This window comes from Dreissena polymorpha, chromosome 3 (genome assembly GCF_020536995.1).
Source record: "Dreissena polymorpha isolate Duluth1 chromosome 3, UMN_Dpol_1.0, whole genome shotgun sequence".
Classification (NCBI taxonomy): domain Eukaryota; kingdom Metazoa; phylum Mollusca; class Bivalvia; order Myida; family Dreissenidae; genus Dreissena; species Dreissena polymorpha.
The window spans coordinates 34,272,847-34,295,263 of record NC_068357.1 but is presented as its reverse complement, the minus strand read 5'-3'; the positions used below and the strand labels follow the sequence as shown (position 1 = coordinate 34,295,263).

Below are 22,417 nucleotides of genomic sequence, written 5' to 3'. Positions count from 1 at the left end.
CTCTTGTTTAACAACTTGCATAAACAATAATAATTAAAATCTTTTATTTCGATAGCTACTGAAAATGTGTCTGAATATTGCTTATTATAATTACATTATGTTTATTTGTTAAGTGTCTATAAATCTTTTAATATGTTTACAAATATATCAACAATAAAAGTCTTACACTTAACATTTTCAGCTTTTCACTTAATTCAATGCCGCATTTTAGCCATTATCCAGAGTAGCTTCCCTTGAAAGTGGCATAGTTGTTGCTATAGGAGACATTAGTTATTTTCTTCCTGAATTCCTCAATCAAATCGGAATTTATCAGATTATTTGCTGCAAAAATAACAACAACAACTGCAAAGTAAGTATATATAATTTTAATTAAAAAATTTAAAAAGTTCAGCGCATATCAATAGTGTAGTGTTTTCACGGTTAGCTCTTTGGGGTTCTTTCACAACCACTACAGCAATTACTAGCAACGACAAGATACTAAACTACTCACATGGGCATCAACTGGAATGCTCGTCAGGATGGCACCAATCGTCCTCGTCGTCTTCGAGGGAACTCGTCGGCTATACTCGTCGGCTATACTCGTCGACTCGGCGGGTGGACACTCGTCGGCTACGGCTCGTCCACGTCACAAATAGCACTATACATATACTTCTGGGAATACACCTCCAGGCAAATACGTACTTAAACACACAGTCACCGGCTTACATACACATATACTTCTGGGAATACACCTCCAGGGAAATGCGTGTCATTGACACAATCACAGGCAACTCACAGACTCACATACACAGTCACAGACTCACTTATATCTTCTGGGAATGGCCTTCCAGGGAAATACGTGTTGAACACACATAAAATACAACATAATACAATATGATACAATATAACCTATACTCAGGCTCACAATTACTCACTCAGGCTCACAATTACTCCAAGCAATACTCAGCTTGGGAAAATACGTCTACTCGCATCAGTCACCCGTGCATAAGAGAGCGTACAAACTCGTGCTACCCAGCATGCACTATACCGATTTGTCGCTGGTTCCCAATCACGAGGTATGTGCGCATTTTGTAGACCGGGCACCGGCACAACACTCCTCCCACTTTTGTCCTTTTGGGACGACGCCACACAGCGAAGGAATCGTACCGGCGCCACCGATGAAGTAATAGTGCCCCTTGCGTAAGCACCTTGACCCAACTCTATAAGTCAGGCATAGCTTTCGTCCGACCTCTCTTTTGGCGCAACGCCTGCCATAAACCACAACTAAAGTTAATGCATCTCCATTAAATGACCATTTGTGTTTAGCACCTTCGCACAAATATGAACGCATATGAGCCTTAATCTTTGTTAATAAAGAGTTAAAAATAAAAGTTCATAATAAGGCCCGGTAACTCTTGCTCCTTTTCTTGTCTGCACAATAATTGGACAAGTGTACCCACCTTCCAACCTATTTTCACAAATTTTAAGAAATAAAATAACTGCATACAAATACATCTCCTCGCAGCCCAAATGAGAAGGCCTACGCCCTCTGCATGTGACTGCATAATATACAATAAAAATCCTCTTGGTTATATTACAATAAAAATCACAAGAAATTTAACTTTCTAAGGTTATAAAAATCCTCTTGATTATATTAAAATAAAAATCACAAGAAATGTAACTTTCTAAGGTACTACAAATGCGTTAAAATAATATCTAAGTGACAAAAAGGTTAAAAATATAAGAATAAAAATAATCTTATTTTTGTCCAAATAATACATATAATTGCTTTTAATTTTATATAGAGAACGTACATTTTGCAACATAATCATTGACATTATATGGAGGAAAAGACAACTAAAATAAAACTATTGTACCCACTACATTCCTCCCACTTTTCTCCTCTTGGGCTGCCGCCCTACGGTCGCACCCAAGGCAGAAGAGATAGAGACTCAAATGGGACCATGATCCCCCTCCCGCAGGCACGGGACTGCCTTTGCCCAGCGGGGTACATACAGACCGCTGCATTCTAGCGGTTAGTGACCAATATGTTTCTTGCATAAGAAAATTTCCATCACATTAGTAAATAAAAAAAAAACATTATTGTCGGCTATCGTCCGACAATTGCTTAATCAAGAAAAAAAACATTCTTGTTGGCTTTCGTCCAACAAGTACAGTCACTTATGTATTAGAATGTGGTGATCACACTGAGAAATAATGTACTTTACAAAAATAAAAACAAAATAAAAGTGTACATGCACCGGGAAACAACTCCGGCAAATCAAAAAATTAAAATGACGCTACGAGACAGTTGCCGTCAAGCACGGTCACACACAAATTTAAAAAGACGTGCAAATATTGTTTAAAAGAACAACTCCGGGAAATACCACTTCCGGCCAACAGTATTGAGTGTGACAGTGGTCGTCAAGCACTGTCACCTATAAAAAACAAACTCATTCGACAAAATTCTACGACATTGCTCGGCATATGGTTGGTAGAAAAGAATTTATAGAAAATTACGGAAATAAATGACATGATACAGCAATGACGAAGTGATTGAAGTTAGATCGACTCACAAATCTTAACATGGAAGGATAAAAGGTGACGGAGGTGCCAAGACTGGGATATTGCAGGGGAAACCGGGTTCCTATTCACCATCTGCGTAGTTACCACATCCGATGGTGCGGTGTGACAGCGGTCGTCCGACAATGTCCGACAATGTCACACCCGACCATAAGGAAAAAAAAACAACAGACTTCACGGGAAATAATCAAACACATCCGTGACTGTGCAAAGCACTTCTTAGCGCGGTAATACAAAAATTACAGGAAGTTAAGCGCGGACGGCACAAGATAATTTGGGACGACACTTTATGCCTATTCATTAAACCCCCATTTCGCAGAGCACTGCTCAGATTAATTTCAATTTTATAGTTCCAACAATATTGCAATAAAAGACTGGGCTTAAACTGAGACAATAGGAAATATATATTCAAAACAATACAATCAAACTAATCAAAATGTTTAAGAGAACTATTACTTTTATACACCGCGTACTTCATGTAATATTCATAACAACAGCTTTTACTACTACTACTACTACTACTACTACTACTACTACTTCTGCTACTACTACTACTACTACTACCACTACTACTACTACCACTACCACTACTACTACTACTACTACTACTACTACTACTACTACTACTACTACTACTACTACCACTACCACTACTACTGCTGCTGCTTTTAGTGTTACTACTAGAGTATACCATTAATTTCACATGCTTATTATTATCGAAATGTTTAAGAGAACTATTACTTTTATACTCCGCGTACACCGTAATACATTATCAACACCGCGAATAGAATGTCACTGCAACTTTACTGTAATTTTTTTTTTTAAATTGGGGGTCTTTTGTATTTTGCATTGTTTTCCTAGTTTTACTAACAATTAACCTCGCCATTTACAATTTTAGGCGGTACAGATTTTGGAAGTTAGACGCTCTGGTGGTCGCCAACCTAATTTCCACCGCTGGGACCGCTCCCAGCGGCGAGAACTAGAGGGTCGCCACCCTTTGGAACCACGCCTAACAAGTCTTCGAACACCACCTTCCCAGCTGTCATCTGGGGTAACTCGGCATCCGCATGCGCCGCCCTTACGGCGGTCACACGCGGCAACTTCTGTCGCCCGTCTGACAGGTACTGACCTTCCGGTGGCCGGAGTAGTTTCAGCAGCTTTTCGTTGGGCTATTTTGGGCCCCACCTGGTCGGCCCTGTCGGTCGCCATGCTTTTAGCCGCCTCCGCAGACTGAACCGCAACGCGCTGCACGCGAAATTCATCATCGCACACAGGATCTCCATGGTATCCTTCAGTGCTCTCGCCAATGACCATCCTTGGATCACTGACGACATCTGGCACTGTTGGCAGCACCAAGGGAACTGCATCGTGCACGTCCTTGGCATGCTGCACCTTCATGCAGAACTGGGAAACCGGACCTAGCTGGTTTACATGATCCACTTCCGGTTGGCCCAACTGCTTAGTCGTCGCAGCTACCACAACGGGCTCCTTCTCCTTATGGTTGGGCAAGGACATGGCATGAAAATGTCCCCAGTTGGAACCATATCTGCCGCGATACGATCCCTCAGGGCGGACTTTTGAATTTTGGTTCCGATGCCCACGTGCACCTCCGCCACCCGCACCCGCAGGATACATAACCTGGCGTTGGTCGTTGTACCACCGGTTCCGGACCTTCCCTGGGTAGGAGCACTCCACAGGGTATTCGACATCGCCTTTTTTATTTCGAAACGGCTTACCCGGTTGTCGGACAAAGGGATCAACGGCCGAACTTCCAAAAGAGTTTGACAATCTCTCCACAGCATCAAGCAACTTCTCGACCACCTGGGTCAATTTGTCGACCGCCGACACACTGACCTCATCCGCAGTGGGTGCTTTCTTCACCTCGTGAACCCACATTGACTCTTCTTGCTCAGTCTTCTGGGTATACCTCGGAGCCGCGGCGCAAGCCGACTGAACATGGCAATATATCTTCAGCATGTTCATCGCATCTCCCATAGATGTTGGTAACTGCAGACTAACATGCTTGCCGGCCTCCTCGTCAATCAAACCGTGACACAACTTCGTCACTGCCTGTTCAGCGGCGTATGCATAGGGCAGATCACGAAACGCCGCTGTTGCCAGCTTCAGCGCCCGATCTGACCAATTGTCTAGGGACTCGCCTACTTCCTGATGGGCAACGTGGAAACGGCCCTGCGCGGTGGCGGTAAGCTCCCTGGCGCCAAAACGCTCCTGCAGTCGCTGCATTAGCTCTGCGTAAGGTACCGTCCCTCTCCCTTCGGTAAGCAACGCATAGAAATCGACCGCCTTTCCTGTCAAACACCAACCAAGGCAATCGGCGCATTCTGCGTCAGACCAATCTTGCACCCTTGCGTAGCGCTCAAACTTGCATTGAAAAACAAACCAATTGCTCTGCCCATCATATAGCAGGCTCTTAGGCAATTTTGTCAGAACATCCCGGTCTTTCTGTGTCGGGGGAATACTTGGGCCAGGAGGGTTGCTTGGTCCGGGCAAATTATTGAAAACCGGTGCATTGCTGGGTATGGGAATAGTGATGGTAGATGGAATTGGGACAGGTAGACCATTCGGGGAAAGAGGGCCCTTTGAGGCACGATGGGATCCCGTAGGCCCATTGTCCCTACTCTGGGGCAAACCTAACAAAGGGGGCGGGGCGGGGACGCTTGATGCGACATTAAACGGTTTCGGTATGCTTGTCATCATATTGTCCGGCTGTAACAACAGACGCTTTGGGAACAAAGGCTTTGCAATCTGGGGAAGAAAATCGTCCCATTGAGCTACGTCCGCCTCAAGAGCCGAAATTTGGGCTTCTAGTTGGGCCCTCTCGTGATCCTGACTTACCGACTCCTTCTCGAGCACAGACATATCTATCCACCTTTCGTGTGGGTCCATGGGCCTATTTGCGATTGACCGCCCCATTCCACCCTCCCCAACATGTTCCGCCCCATCCCCATACCCCAGGGCTTCTCTAAATAATGCGGGGTTAGTACTAAAATCCAACTCGGTCATGTCACCAAAGGTCAGCGGCCGCCCTATAATTGCCTCTAAAGTATGTGGTAACAAATTTCCCGTATTTTCCCGTATCAAAACAATGGCCTGTGCCAGTTGTCTGCCCACACCCAGAATATCGCATAATCTAGTGGGAGTGTCGTAGTTCACTCGAATTTTTCTTGGGGCTACCAGTAAAAATGGTTGGGTATATCCACTTCCCATATCCATTGTCAATTTAGAACTTTACAAGTAAATATGAAAAAGTTAAATTAATAAAAAACCTAAAATAAATGGGCCAAGAAATTCTGAAATAAAAACTTTTGTATCTACTGGTAGACAATTAACATTTAATTGCCCAACAATAACCAATTAACAAAATCGCTATCACTGTTCTTGCTATCAATAATCAATAAAAACTGAAAGTAAGAAACACGTCGCTTTAACTTAACGTTAAGCACCAATTTCCCGGGACCCAGTTTACATTCGCAATAACACTGCTATAAAAAAAATTGCCAAGGACAAAACTCGTGCGTGTAAACTTCTATTTCCTCGGACTTAAGTTACCGATATATCAGCAATTTACACTGCTATATACAACAGTCAACCAAACACGTTTTTCATGAACTGCTGCGCACAGAATACGCGCCAACTAATCACGGGATAATTGCCAAATAAAAAAAACACGTGGCCATCCGTTGATTACACAAGCAATTAAACTGTAACAAACAGCATTGGAGAATCACGGTTTTTAAGAAATATTTCACCAACTGATAACATGGCCGGCGAATGCCAACAATGGAAAAAAACTACGATGCTGTCTGTTTGTTACACACTTCTTAAAATAGACGAACACTGAGTTCAACAAGTTAAAAACAGAAATCACGTTTTATGAAACGAACAGTTTCTATAAACTCTAAATTAAATTTGATCCGTCGATTGAAAATAAATTATGCGATGCCGATTGATTTTGCAACTAGCCTAACCGTTAAACACAATTTTCACTGAGCCCCACGTTGGGCGCCATTGTAGTGTTTTCACGGTTAGCTCTTTGGGGTTCTTTCACAACCACTACAGCAATTACTAGCAACGACAAGATACTAAACTACTCACATGGGCATCAACTGGAATGCTCGTCAGGATGGCACCAATCGTCCTCGTCGTCTTCGAGGGAACTCGTCGGCTATACTCGTCGGCTATACTCGTCGACTCGGCGGGTGGACACTCGTCGGCTACGGCTCGTCCACGTCACAAATAGCACTATACATATACTTCTGGGAATACACCTCCAGGCAAATACGTACTTAAACACACAGTCACCGGCTTACATACACATATACTTCTGGGAATACACCTCCAGGGAAATGCGTGTCATTGACACAATCACAGGCAACTCACAGACTCACATACACAGTCACAGACTCACTTATATCTTCTGGGAATGGCCTTCCAGGGAAATACGTGTTGAACACACATAAAATACAACATAATACAATATGATACAATATAACCTATACTCAGGCTCACAATTACTCACTCAGGCTCACAATTACTCCAAGCAATACTCAGCTTGGGAAAATACGTCTACTCGCATCAGTCACCCGTGCATAAGAGAGCGTACAAACTCGTGCTACCCAGCATGCACTATACCGATTTGTCGCTGGTTCCCAATCACGAGGTATGTGCGCATTTTGTAGACCGGGCACCGGCACAACACTAGTAATTGTTATTACTTGACTGTAATGATAAGCTAAGTCAGTGTTCAGCTACCAATAAATTTTCAAATGGGTCAACAATGTTTTTTTGTTGGCAAATTAGTGAATGACAATAACATGTGGGGCAATATAATTATGACTTATGTCAGTTAATTTTTAGCCTTTCATTTCTGCTTGCTTCTGTTTTTTTTTATTATATAAATAAGCTTTTTAAATATTTCCTAACAACTCCTGGTTGCACATATTTGCAACCAGGAGTTATTAGGAAACTAGTTGCACTAAACAAACTATGTGGAGTTACGGTCCTTGATATCAAAACACTTCTTAACACAGACAAGAAACCCTACATACCAGGCTGGAGAGAAACTATTAGATCTGATCTGTCTAAGTACATCAAAGCCACAGGCAGATTCATGATAAAACAGCCAGCCAGCGACCAACCCCGATCCGACATCCACAACTAAGTCCAATAAAATACATGAGAGAAAATTACCTGTGTGGAATATATACCAAGAGACTAATGTATACCAAGAGACACTTGTGATGAAGAGTCCGTGGATCGAGGATATTTATTTGCTATTAGAATTAAGGTACTTTTTGGACATCCAGACTGATTAAGTGCTTCATGTTCTTTTGTTCATCTTAACAATCAACTTGTTGTTGCAAAATTCACCACAATCAAAGGAAAAGTCCCATTTTATTTTTTTGCATTTGTATTGCTTTATTATTTTTCCCAAATCTAAATAAAGATTGTTTAATGTTTTTGTAAAGTTTTGGACAGAAGATCTGCCCTATTATCAATCTCAAAAAGTATATATTTTCCCCCAATTGCCTAGAATTCACATTTGACAGGTCCCTGCCCACCCCCACCCCCAGGTTTTAAAAATAAATGTTAACATTATGTCTCTAATCAGCTCTGTAAGTTGAACCATAGTTAATTTAGCCCATTCAGCCCATTCAGCCCTAGTGTCGCAATAATCTACAGGGGAGTTCCTAGCGTGGTATATATGTGTCCAATAATCTACAGTGTGAATTCCTAGCGTCGTAAATATACGACAACTGAGATGTAGCTCTGAATGCCTAATGACTTAAAAATATGTCTGTTCAAATTGGCATTTAAAGAAACAGCTATTTATTTGCAGTAAGTTTTCCCAACTAAGAAAATTCTTGTAACAAATACTTTTTTAATTTGGAAATTGATTTTGATTAACTATTTCTGGTCTAAACATGTGAAAATAAGATAAAAATTAATAAATTAAGTATAGGTAACTCTTTTTTTTTTTTTTTTTTTAAGGATAGTAATTTGTATTCTATTTAACTTTCATAAAGTTCTAATATAAGCATATTAATTTGTTCTCAGATTTATTAATGTTTTTCATAAAATTACTTGCAATTGAAACATAACTATGCTTTTTATTATCTATTAATGTTAGTTTTTATTATTAACAATATCTTATTATTGTTTTTATGTCATTAAATAATTAATTTTGTTTTTATTATTAACAATATCTTATTATTGTTTTTATGTCATTAAATAATTAATTTTGTTTTATTTTAAAACAATCTTTTAAGATTATTCATTAAAACAGTTTCTATTTGTAAAAATAGTATACATAAATAATAATGGTATTGGATACATTATTTGGAAATAATTCAATGTTTTTTATTTGATAAGTTATGCAAGATTTTGAAAATTTGATAATATTGCTATATACATTTTTTATTTAAAAATATTATAATAAAACATAAGTCACATAATCAGTCAACAAAGTAAAAAAACACCATATTCCTAATTTCACACCACTTAAAGTAACAATAAACAGATAATCTGTCAGGCATTCAGAGCTGATGAGGGTACTTATTATCTAGGAGTAGATATCATAAGGCTATTACTGATAGGGGTTGCCTAGAGATAAGGCTGTAGTATGGAATGAGTTAGTATTTAAAACTCATTTAAATCTCAATTTTAAAGTACAGTCCACTCTCGTTATCTCGACATCGGATATCTCGATATTCTCGATATGTCGATGAAAGCTTAATGTCCCAACTTTTTTCCTTCTTTATCTATATAAATAAACATCGCATATCTCGATTTTCGTTATGTCGAATAATTCGACATGTCGATATAAAAAATTTTCCCGAGTCCCGATTTTACATGTATTTACTGTGGTTTATCTCGAAGTGCTAATAACTGGAAGTGTCGACAAAAGGTGAGAAATGTTTTCTTTGATACTCTACAGTCCCGCGTCGCCCGGCTGCTCCCGATACTGTGCGGAAGGAAATTGATCCGTTAATTTTATCAATGATCACACATGTGTAATGTCGTTAGCCATTAACATTTGGGTAAGGCCTGTCACTTTAACTGTCACTTTAACAGCATGAGTTTGCCGAAAGGCCGAAAGACTAATTGTTTTTACAAACAACATTCAAAAATGCATTGTGTCATATTTTTGCGTATATAAACTGTCGCACATTTGCAGAATGTTGTTCTATCATTGAACTTTAACAGTCATTATCATGGCCCCTCTTGAAAGAATATTTTGAGTTGTCGGTTGATTGAACTTTGCATTTCAAACTACAGAATGTACATGTACAGTTCAGTATTCCGGAACGTGATTTACGCATGTTCAGATTGAAAACCCTCGTCTTGATTGGACGTCAATTGCATCATAACTTTAAATAGAAACATAACCGGATGTTTACTCGACAGTAAAGAAAAATTAAAACCGCACGTGTTCATGCAATTCTGTTATACTTAAAATGACATTTTAAGCATTTAAATAGCAAAATTAATCGTGCTTAGTAAAAACGCGTATATATCAGGTAGAGAGTATTATGCCACACGGTGACGGCTTTAGTAAGACCACTTAGCAAGTATTAAGGTGTTAAAAAACAAGGTAAATTTTCGTCTCCTTTTTTCTTTGAAAATGCCTAAACGGATATCTCGAACTCTCGTTATCTCGATATTTTTTCTTGTTCCCTTCGACTTCGAGATAACGAGAGTGGACTGTATTTTCAAAAATAAAATAAACACCAATTTTCTAATTATAGTAAAAACAATGAGATTTTTCTCAATCCGAAAAACCCCGGTCCCATTCCCAAAATGGTGAAAAAAGTTCTTCTTGTCTTCATCTTCATCATCTTCTTCTTCCGTTACAACAATCCTTGTAAATAGAAAATTTTGTGCTGGCGCCTATTGTTTAAGTGGTGAAAACTGTGAAAAAGGGGCTCAGTGGGGTGTTAGTTTACAATTATTTACATTTTTAAGTTTTTACAGCTGGATAAAGGGGACAATGACAGCCACAGGAGTAAAGGTTTTGAAAACTTCTACTGTGGTTGCCTCATGTATATAGGGAGGTAGTGAATTCCATTGCATTACTGATCTTGGGTAGAATGATAATTTATAAGAGTCTGTTGAGGTTTGTATGTGTCTAAAGCAATAGTTACTGCTAAGTCTGGATCAGCATCACCAGCGGTGAACAGGAACAAGGAGATTATCAAGAGGAGTGAGTCGGTCAACGGGAACAAGGAGATTATCAAGAGGAGTGAGTCGGTCAACAGGAACAAGGAGATTATCAAGAGGAGTGAGTCGGTCAACAGGAACAAGGAGATTATCTAGAGGAGTGAGTCGGTCAACAGGAACAAGGAGATTATCAAGAGGAGTGAGTCGGTCAACGGGAACAAGGAGATTATCAAGAGGAGTGAGTCGGTCAACAGGAAAAAGGAGATTATCTAGAGGAGTGAGTCGGTCAACAGGAACGAGGAGATTATCTAGAGGAGTGAGTCGGTCAACGGGAACAAGGAGATTATCAAGAGGAGTGAGTCGGTCAACAGGAACAAGGAGATTATCTAGAGGAGTGAGTCGGTCAACAGGAACAAAGAGATTATCAAGAGGAGTGAGTCGGTCAACAGGAACAAGGAGATTATCTAGAGGAGTGAGTCGGTCAACAGGAACAAGGAGATTATCTAGAGGAGTGAGTCGGTCAACAGGAACAAGGAGATTATCTAGAGGAGTGAGTCGGTCAACAGGAACAAGGAGATTATCTAGAGGAGTGAGTCGGTCAACAGGAACAAGGAGATTATCAAGAGGAGTGAGTCGGTCAACGGGAACAAGGAGATTATCAAGAGGAGTGAGTCGGTCAACAGGAACAAGGAGACTATCTAGAGGAGTGAGTCGGTCAACAGGAACAAGGAGATTATCAAGAGGAGTGAGTCGGTCAATGGGAACAAGGAGATTATCAAGAGGAGTGAGTCGGTCAACAGGAACAAGGAGATTATCAAGAGGAGTGAGTCGGTCAACAGGAACAAGGAGATTATCAAGAGGAGTGAGTCGGTCAACAGGAACAAGGAGATTATCTAGAGGAGTGAGTCGGTCAACAGGAACAAGGAGATTATCAAGAGGAGTGAGTCGGTCAACAGGAACAAGGAGATTATCAAGAGGAGTGAGTCGGTCAACGGGAACAAGGAGATTATCAAGAGGAGTGAGTCGGTCAACGGGAACAAGGAGATTATCAAGAGGAGTGAGTCGGTCAACAGGAACAAGGAGATTATCTAGAGGAGTGAGTCGGTCAACAGGAACAAGGAGATTATCAAGAGGAGTGAGTCGGTCAACAGGAACAAGGAGATTATCAAGAGGAGTGAGTCGGTCAACAGGAACAAGGAGATTATCAAGAGGAGTGAGTCGGTCAACAGGAACAAGGAGATTATCAAGAGGAGTGAGTCGGTCAACGGGAACAAGGAGATTATCAAGAGGAGTGAGTCGGTCAACAGGAACAAGGAGATTATCAAGAGGAGTGAGTCGGTCAACAGGAACAAGGAGATTATCAAGAGGAGTGAGTCGGTCAACAGGAACAAGGAGATTATCAAGAGGAGTGAGTCGGTCAACGGGAACAAGGAGATTATCAAGAGGAGTGAGTCGGTCAACGGGAACAAGGAGATTATCAAGAGGAGTGAGTCGGTCAACAGGAACAAGGAGATTATCTAGAGGAGTGAGTCGGTCAACAGGAACAATGAGATTATCAAGAGGAGTGAGTCGGTCAACAGGAACAAGAAGATTATCAAGAGGAATGAGTCGGCAACTATATGGTGGATAATTTTATTTAACATGATTATATGAAAGTTTGTTCTGCTTGTTTCAAGAGTGGACCAATTCAGGGTGTCTATCATATTGGTTACACAGAGCTTTCCAGTTTATTTATTTGAGCTTTTGTATGTGGGCACCAGGACACTGGAGGAGTATTCTAGTTAGGCCTAACTATTGCTTTGTAAGCATGATCTTTAACTTTTGAGGTGCTAATTTTGAGGTTGGGGCGAAGAAATCCTAGTGCCTGGTTTGCATTATCAGTGATTTAGTTTATATGTTTATGTCATTTGAGTTTACTTTGGGGTTTAAGACCTAGATATTTGGCATGATTTACTTTTTCAAGGATGTGATCATGTAGTTCAAATGAGAAGACAGGGCCCTCAATCTATCAAATCTGCCGCCGAATTTTGGCGGCAGTCCCCCACCTGAAAAGTATACTTTTTCCCCCTTTTTTTTATAGAAAGATGTATCTCATCTCATGATTATTATATCTCAATTCTATTTCAATTTAATCTTTTCAAACATACTAAATTATAAAAAATGCAATGAATTTAGTGCAAACATGTACAAATGTAATAATGAGAGAGTAAGTAAAAAAATCCCCCAAAAAGGGAAACGCGCGAAAATTCCCCCTCCTAAGGGCTGCGGACCCCTTCCCCCAAAGTAGTGTGAGGGCGCTGGAAGATTATAGGATTTCTTATTTGAGTAATATTGAGGATGTTGCATTTTTCAGGGTGGAATTTCATTAACCATTCCTGCTCCCATCGACCAGCAGCTTCAATATCATGCTGGAGGTTATGGGTGTTGGAGAGGTTATTGATATTAACAATCTTGGTGACGGCTACTTTTCCTCAGAATATAAATTCAAAATAGTACAAAAAATGTCTGTTTTCTTCTTAGTCACTGGCTACTTTGAAAATATAAGTGGCTACTCAAATGATTATAGACAACACTTGAGTATAATTGATTGTTCGATACCTGGTGTACTGGCTGAAAAAAAGTGTTTGTCAGACAAAAGTATTCACCAGACATTCTATTTATTTTGTGTATTGTAATGCTGAAACACAATTTGTTTGGTCAGATACTTACAAATGCTTGTTTCTTGAAGTTGATATCAGAAATTCTTTAAAACACTAGCAGTATAGTTACTACTAGTTAAATAATCGCACTTTGTACAATTTTTGTCACAATGAAATGTGACCTCACTGCAGGGGATATTGATAGCACACCCATGTGGAGAAGAAATGTCCCTGACTTTTCAATTTTGGAAAGATTATTGGAAAATTTATTTTTTGTCAATTGCTGAACAACTTACCCAAAAATTGTTACAGGTCCACATTTGAATTTACTGGCTTGTAAATTAAAAATTAATAATTCACCTGAAATTTTTGCCATCCCTTTCAGAAATTTTTCATAAATTGTGCATTGTTGCTGACTTTATTCAAGGGCTTACATACTTTCGCAGAGGCTGAGCTACATATAGCTGGTGATGCCTTCTTTCATTGATCATTCCTATAATTTCGACCACCTTCATATTTTGAAAATTATTGTATATGTTTGATAAATCTTTAGTTATGGATCTATATTTAGAAAATTCTGTCACATGGATGTTGTTTTTTGTTTCAAAACATGTAAATTTTACATTTTAGCTAGGGAAATAAACAATTTGAAAATTTCAAATGATAATTTTAGTCATTTGGGATGGTTATTATGATCGGGAATGGGGCAAAATTTCAGCATGACATTTTGACAAAAACAACGCATTGAGTTGATTTACTGAATATCGTCTGTTTAAAGCTACCATTGATTGCACTTATTCAATTTTTGAACTAAAGCATTGAAAACATTAACCCTTACCTTAACTTAAAGGGGCCTTTTCACGTTTTGCTAAATTGACAAAATGTTTCAGATTCGCAAATTGCTGTAGTTATGATACTTGTGAGGGAACATGTGAGTTATGCTGAACATTTACCATGCTCAAAAGTATCCATTGTATGCATCTTTTGACGATTTCAAAACCTAAAAATTATATAGCGTTGCAACGCCAAACAATTGAATAATTTGGAGAGTTCTGTTGTGTTGCCGTTATGTTTTGTGATACTACAAGGATTGCTTATATAAAGTATTAAATGCATCCCCATTGTATGAGCACGGATGGCCTTGTGTTCAAATCAGTAGACTTTTACTCCAGGGGTCAGCGGTTCGAGCCCAGTTGAAGGTTACTTTTTTTTCTTTCTTTAATTTAGTTCTTGTTTTTTAACTGGAGCTTTTAAGATCCAATGTTTACATTTATCAATATTAAGCATTTGATGACAAATTTAAATACATGCTAAAATCTGTGAAAAGGCCCCTTTAATGTTTTTCTCACAAACAATACAGTTGTCTGTGGTAAAGCTGTCAGTGTCATTTACTTTAGTTAGAACTCATGCCCTTTTAATAAGCATTGAATAATTTTCTGTCAATTTGGACTTTTATCACAAGTTATCTAATTTTTTGGCAAATATTTACATTTCATGAATTTTCTTTAACCAAACCATAAAGTATATTGTGTTATATTTACTGCTTTGGAACTCCCAACCATTGGTTATTAACCTTTCTATAATTCAGCACTTACCTGTTAATTTTCCATTTAAAAGTTTTGTGTGTTTAAGGCAAAAAGGTTTTGAACTCCAATCGGTTTTTTATTGACTGCAATATAATGCAACCTATTCCTCTAAATTATCCTTTATACCTTTTATTAATCTTACTTGTTAAAGATCATATTTTTGACAGTGTAGACTTGAAGTGTAGATTAATTCTGGCCAAAGTTTGAAGCTTAGCATGCCTTTGGACAACCAGCACTTATGAACCTTAATAATATAAATGCATTTTGTTTCAATTTAGCTGACATTTGAAAGTTGATTTCTGTCTTTAAAATATCTAAAAACAAATCTTTCTTTAAACCTTTCCCACTCAGAAACAAATTGAAAATGGCTATGTGCAAACAGCATAAAATCAGAACAGCCTGGGAGTAACTCGCAGTCTGTTCAGGCTTTATGCTGTTTGCTGCTCATCAGTATCTTTAAGTTAAGATCTAGTAAGAAAGGCCTTTAATTAAAATAAACAATCTAAGAGACTACAGACACATCAAAATATGTATCTAAGTGGTAAAGGGTTAAATATGTATCTAAGTGGTAAAGGATTAAATATGTATCTAAGTGGTAAAGGATTAAATATGTATCTAAGTGGAAAAGGGTTAAATACATATCAAAGTGGTAAAGAATTAGCACACATCTTTCTTGAACTATATGCAGTCAGAGAATCGATTTCTTTATCTTCCTTGTTAATAAATCTTTGCAATTTACATGTAAATTTGTTGGCAAGTTTTTACTATTCCTGTTTGCCCAGTCCATTTCTTCAATTACCGCCTTTACAAGTATTTTACATATTTTGGTGTTTGCCTACACAGCAGGAGATCAACTATTTGAGTCTCACACTGTACATTATTCTGAAATGATGCCTTTTTATTATGCAATTACTTCTTTTTGAATGACATCTATATGATGTTAACAATTATTAAGGAAAACAAGCGGTTACTCGTATGTTTGTATGGTCCAGCAATGTGTACATTTTGAGATCAATAGGCTATAGTAATTTTGAAAGTTCATTCAAAATTTTTGCCATTTCATATCCTTTGCAATATTTACATTTTGAGGTCAAAAGGCTTTAGCTACTTTTAAGGTTTTAAGGTTTTCAGAATATCGTTCATTTAATTTCCTTTGCTTTTACACCCCAGCACTATTATATCACATAATTTCTGTTTGATTCTCATAATTGAGAAAAATAAACTTTTGTTATGCATTTCAGGGTGCTAGCCGAAACAATGTCCATTAAAGATAAACTTCTTTAAATATATTTTTATTTTTAATACATCAAATAATTGTATCCAGCCAATATACTTTGTATATTATATACACATGTCATGTTACTACAAACTTTCTTTATAAATGCATAAAGATTGAAAAAGTGTTGAATCAAACTTTTTTCTAAATTACTGGCAGATCATAACAGAATTTGTAGAAATACACAAATATGGTAGGTTTGTACAAAATACTGAACAATACATTATGGTAGATAAGTACCCAGTATCTGTAGGAGTATTAACCCTTTCAGTGCGGGAACCGAATTTTGAAGGCCTTTGCAAACAGTTTGGATCCAGATGAGACGCCACAGAACGTGGCGTCTCATCAGGATCCAAACTGTTTGCTATTCTGATAATATTCTTTGAAAAAAATTGAAGAAAATGCTAATTTTAGAAATTCAGCAGACGACATTTTAGCAGACGACAAATTTCCCAGCATGCAAAGGGTTAATTTGAACAAAGCCATGAAAGAAATCATGGAATAGGAAGGTTGTTTTGCTGTCCTAAGAAACAAAAGTAAAAGCATATGTATTCTTTATATTGTGACCTTACATGACAAATGTTCATTTGACACTTTCGTGACATACAATACATGTTGTAACATTAAATTTAACAATAAACAAGAAATATCTTTAAAAAAGATATACGGCGTTGATTGTGGTAGGAGTTTGTGAAAGATAAAGAGTTCAATGAAATAGATCAAAGATAGCGAATGTCTTTTTCTGTGCAGTCCTTAGCTGCATCACACGCAGTACGGGATGTTACGCGGAGTTTTCGCGGCTTATTGTACAGTATTACATATTGCTGGTTATAAACCTATAGATACAAAACAGAAAACCAAAAGAAGAATGGAAGTGAAATTAAAACATATGAGTCAACCGGCCACACGCGAAGTATCCGTACATATTTTAAATATTTATACGCGCATTCTTCGAACAAACCTGTTTTTGTGGTTTGTCGGGCATTGCTATTTGATTCGATTATTAACAGTGTCGAGAATCATCGCGCTCATGCTTAATACATTAGTCAATATGTTGGAAAATAAATTAAATAAAAATAATATTTATCATGGTATTGTTGAAAACACATTAAGAATCTATTATTGACATACCATAATTATATTGCTGTATATCTTCATTTTACATCATTCTGGTCTAAAGAAAATTCAAGTTCACTTAGTTCACGCGATAGTGTCTTTATTATATAATGATTATTTTACTGGCCACAAACTCAGGTCAGCACATAAGGTAGTTATGAAGAAGCAGCGATGACCTGTAAATAAACTTTGACATTCACACACACTGGCCGCGAACTGACCCTGATACCTCGCGGGTTGAAATGCATACATTAAAGTGAGGCCACGCTTCCAGTGCTTTTCATACTTTTGCATGTTAACATGTTGACAGGAATATGGAAGTCAGTACCAAATATGAGAACATAGCCTTTAAGTAAAAATGCTATCGCGCTAGCAATCCTCTGAAAATAAAAGGTGCAAGCACAAACTGTATTTACGTGAGATTGAGTGTAAAACTGTTCTATCTATTAAGCCTTTTCATTAGAGATAAAATTGTTTCATGCTGAACACGCAGTTAAACAGTGTTACAAAGACGCGGACATGTTTCCAATGTTCTGTCGGTATGCTCAAATCAGCCTATGAGATAAATGAAGTGTATTCATTCTGACCTAGCCGCGGGAAATTGTATTTAAATTTTATTGGACAGTTACAAAGGTCAGGTAAGGTGAAAAGCTGGCGTATACAGCTACGCCGAAAAACATCAAAGAGAGAAAGACCTCTGAACATAGTTTGCAATTACGTCTTAGAAAGCTATTTATATTATTATGATTATTGGCCTGATTTTTCAGCAGTGATTAGCACATAACCAAAGCCTTTAAATGGTCATTAATTGTATCGATATTGGCTCAGCTAGGATCACTTTAGCCATTTATCAACAATGTTTGTGTGCTTTTCGCAGATGTCCAGGGTTGTGTTGACAGTCAATATTTGTATAGAAATCTGGATTGTCACACTGGACTTGAGTGGTTGTATGCTGACTTGTCTGGTGAGCAAACAAAACTGTTGCTTCAGAGATTGTTTGCTGCCATGTGTGTTTTTTCGAATATCTCATAAAGGGAATATTGACAGCTAATGTGGAATTGTGTTTCAATGCTTCAAAGGGAAAAAATATCATTGGTGAATACAGGAGTGTATTTCACAAATAATGAGTAAAATCTTTAAAATAATTTTTTTATTAAATGATTGCTTACAGTGACCTTTTCAGGTTTTGGTTAATTGACAAAATAATAAAAAATGTATCAGATTTACATTTTTTTTTTTGAAGTTATGATATTTGTGAGGAAACAGTAATAATAAACAATTACCATCTTCTAAAATATCCTTTATATGCATCTTTGACCACTTAAAAACCTGAAAATTATTAAGTGTTGCAACACGAAACAATTGAATAATTTGGAGAGTTCTGTTGTTGTCATTATATTTTGTGACACTACGAGGATTGCTTATATAAAGTATAAAATACAGCATTCATGGTATGAGCACGGAAGGCCAAGTAGTCTAAGGGTTAGACTTTTACCCCAGGGGCCAGCGGTTCGAGCCCAGTTAAGGGTAACTTTTTTTTCTTTCTTTGATTTTATTCTTGTTTTTTTATTGGAGCTTTTTAGATCCAATCTGTACATTTATTAATATAAAGCATTTAATGACAAACATCAATACATGTCAAAATCAGTGAAAAGTTCCCTTAAACACTAACTTGAAGTTTTTAGCTCACCTGAGCAAAGTGCTCTTGGTTGAGCTAATGTGTTGCCAACTTTTAGCTTGTTATCACACAAGAGGCCTCATTTTTCATCCAAGCTTGATGAAACTTGCTCACAAAGATTATCTTGCAAATGTATGGCCAAGGTTTAATCTGGGTCATGTGCCTGCAGGTCAAATCTTAGAAAAACCTTGATATCACGCTAGATTAAGCCACATTTATGACCCAATCTTGATGAAGCTTGGTCCGAATGCATTTAATGTGAAACTAGATCATGTGCATCCAAAAACTCGATCACTAGGTCAAATTTTATTAAAACACATACTATCACTCTATGACTCAATCTTGATAAAACTTGTTCAGGATGTTTATATAACTTCACAATTGTTTAGCCAAGTGTGGTTCAAGCTCATGTGCATCCAAAACTTTGGTTACAATGTCAAATTTTGTTACCACTCTTGAAGATACGTTTATGCCTTTATCATGAAAAAACTTGGTCAGAATGTTTATCTAAACAATATCTAGGGCTAGGCTAAACTTGAATCTGAGTCATGTGTGTTCAAAACTAGGTCAACTGGTAAAAATCTTTAAAAAACAGTGTTACGATTATTGAGGTCACATTTACAGCACAATTTTTATGAAACTAGGTCAGAATTCAATTTTTGCCAATTCTTAGGCAAAGTTCAAAGCTAGGTCATGTGTGTCAAAAAAACTAGATCACTAGATGAAGTTTTGAAGAATGATACAAATAATATGCTCTTATTGGTAGGTAAATTTAATTTTGTGATACAAATTGTTTTTGTACACTGAGCCTATTTAGTGATCATTTGATTCACATTTATCTATTCATTTAGTCATAGTCAAATATAATTTAAATGCATATTTTCTTCAGCAAACACACTTGTTCATATCAATATAATTATGTCTAGATTTGGATGGCACCAAATGTTTTGGGAAATAGTGTGCCCTTTTACAATGACATTATTTTATCCTAATAAAAGCAGTTTTGACTCTAAGCCTCAATTCATTGTTTACTTGCTTAACAGCTTCCATTTATCCTAATTATTGTGTTTACTGAGGTAACTATGGAGACAAATATGAATAACTGATTGGTTTCATTTATTGCGGATTAACATGGGATCGGCATATTATTCCTATACATTGTATTAATGGTTGTAGGTCATTTTCACAATTTTATAATTCACACAAGTTTTCCTTGCCTAGAGGTTTACAAAGTAGACATTTAATGTGGGGTGTCTGAGAACTTTTGAATGAGCCTTAGTTTGGTTTTATCATACCACAACATTTATACATGATTGAATGATATAAAGGGGCATGATTTAATTGTTAATCATTCATGTCAACAACAATATATATCAGTCAATTTTGGAGGTAGCTCATATAACTCAGAATCAACTATGACGTCATCATGTTTGTAGAATAGAATCTGATTCAATAAAACAAACACCTTGATACTAAGATGCACTATATTTTAGACAAAGTACGAAAAAAAGCAAAAAACTTATCTTGCGAATATTTATTGCAAACATTCATGCTATGATTAGCACATCAACTGTCAAACCACATATTGATTCGCAGTAAAAAATCAGCTTCTTACAGTGGCAAGCCTGGCTGTATTTTACAGTAACACATATATAGATCAGTAAACTGTTATTCTCTATATCATGTTTATGTGTCAAAGTGTTTTTTCTTGCATACATGTCATTAATGGCAGTCCAGAGGTGGGGAAAGGTCTAGAATCACATAAGGTAAAGGGTGTTGCTAAAACTGGGCAAGGTGGAAAGTTCGACAAGTCGTATACATTTTCAAATAAATTGCTATATCTAAGAAGTTTATTAGACTAACTGTTAAACACTTAAACTACAGGTATCTTAGAAAAGAACTGTGCAATTGTATATTTGCAAAAATACATAAAATTTCAAAACATTTCCAACTTTCTTTTGTTTACCATTTCAGAGAGGCTGGAATGGTAAGCAGAAAGGAACAGGGGGCAGAAACCTGATATTTTGATCTAGCAGAGGGATAATCATTTGATAGTCAAGATGGCGAAGTTCATGCCAAGACGGGTATTTTTTTGCCGTTTTGTACCCTTTATTTCTTGTATTTATGTTTTAACCCTTTGCATGCTGGGAAATTTGTCTTCTGCTAAAATGTCGTGTGCTGAATTTCTAAAATTAGCATTTGCTTCGATTTTCGATCAGAATAGCAAACAGTTTGGATCCTGATGAGACGCCACGTTCTGTGGCGTCTCATCTGGGTTCAAATTGTTTGCAAAGGCCTTCAAAATTCGGTTCCCGCACTGAAAGGGTTAAATGCCGATCACTTTCCAGCAATATCAGCAAGACAGTTACTAGCGTTTATTTCGTGTTGATATTCGCTCTTAATCTCGACTTTACTCACTGCAAAATTTCTGAGCGGGATGACCAAATTAAAGCTCCACTAAGAAAATTTGCGGTGAGTAAAGTCAAGATTAAAGCGAATTTCAATACCAAATAAACGCTAATCACATGTTTACTGATATGGCTAAAAAGTGAGCGCCATTTGAACATTAAACAAAGGTAATGACGGGTATAAAATGGCGAAAAATAACTGTCTTGGCATGGACGTCGCCATCTCGACTATCACGTGATTACCACCTCTGTCTAGATCTGTTCTGAAAAAGTGTCTTGCTGTGAACAAATTGGGTTTAAAGCATGCAGTTAAGTGTCGTCCCATATTAGCCTGTGCAGTCGACACAGGTTAACCAGATTAGCCTTTGCAGGCTGCACTGGCTAATCATGGAAGAAACTGTCTGCTTTGATTGTATATTTTGTTTAAAGAAAGTCTTCAGTTTTGGCGGAGAGTGTTGTACCTGATTAGCCTTTGTGGACTGCACAGACAAATCTTAATCGACACCTAACGCACATTGTTTAACCCTTAAAGCTGTAACATAACGCACACAAAACGCACATTTGGGGCATTGTTGGATTTATATAATGATCGAAATTTGTACCACATTTCATACAATCTTAAATAGGCAGCCATCTGGATCAACAAATCATTAGCCTCGGGTTATAATTACCGGACACGAATATTTGCTTACCGTATGTGCCAATCTTCGGTCATTTCCGTATGTATTCGTTAGGTGTCCGTTGCATACGTATATTTAGGTTGCAGACACGTGACCTAACAAACGGCCAATCAGAATTGTACATGTAGACACGTGACGTTACACAGCCAATCAGAATTGTACACATAACAATTATCAAAGCTTTCGTTGTTTATATCTATATTTATAGACAGTCTTACTTGAACGGCCGAATATATACAAGTCGCATTATTGCTGGCTTTCGCGGAATGGGCCCGTTGCGGGCTTCGCATG

At 37.6% G+C, this 22,417-nt stretch overlaps 2 protein-coding genes across 4 annotated transcripts in view; both read left to right on the top strand.

Annotated features, from left to right (window-relative positions):
• Positions 1 to 210: 210 nt before the first annotated feature.
• LOC127873635 (serine/threonine-protein kinase NIM1-like) overlaps positions 211 to 22,417 on the top strand; it is a 63,984-nt gene continuing 41,777 nt past the window's right edge. The window contains exons 1-2 of one of the 3 annotated variants that reach the window (XM_052417520.1): positions 228 to 349; positions 7,614 to 7,870. The gene's annotated coding sequence lies outside the window, so the exon portion shown is untranslated. Of the gene's footprint in view, positions 350 to 7,613; positions 7,871 to 21,103; positions 21,123 to 22,417 lie in introns of those variants that run through there. The other 2 variants (XM_052417521.1, XM_052417522.1) reach the window with 2 other exon arrangements.
• Positions 10,384 to 12,264, top strand: LOC127872146 (repetitive organellar protein-like). Its single transcript, XM_052415474.1, has 5 exons — positions 10,384 to 10,447; positions 10,718 to 10,868; positions 11,466 to 11,609; positions 11,661 to 11,804; positions 11,856 to 12,264. Exons 1-5 carry the CDS (start codon positions 10,384 to 10,386, stop codon positions 12,262 to 12,264), a joined length of 912 nt encoding a protein of 303 aa, XP_052271434.1.

What these genes read in the sequence shown, in the direction of transcription:
- LOC127872146 (XM_052415474.1), top strand. Translation starts at nt 10,384, where the DNA reads ATGGTGAAAAAAGTTCTTCTTGTCTTCATCTTCATCATCTTCTTCTTC. An exon ending in GAGATTATCAAGAGGAGTGA is followed by an intron (nt 10,869 to 11,465) that starts GTCGGTCAACAG and finishes GTCGGTCAACAG; the next exon opens with GAACAAGGAGATTATCAAGA. An exon ending in GAGATTATCAAGAGGAGTGA is followed by an intron (nt 11,805 to 11,855) that starts GTCGGTCAACAG and finishes GTCGGTCAACAG; the next exon opens with GAACAAGGAGATTATCAAGA.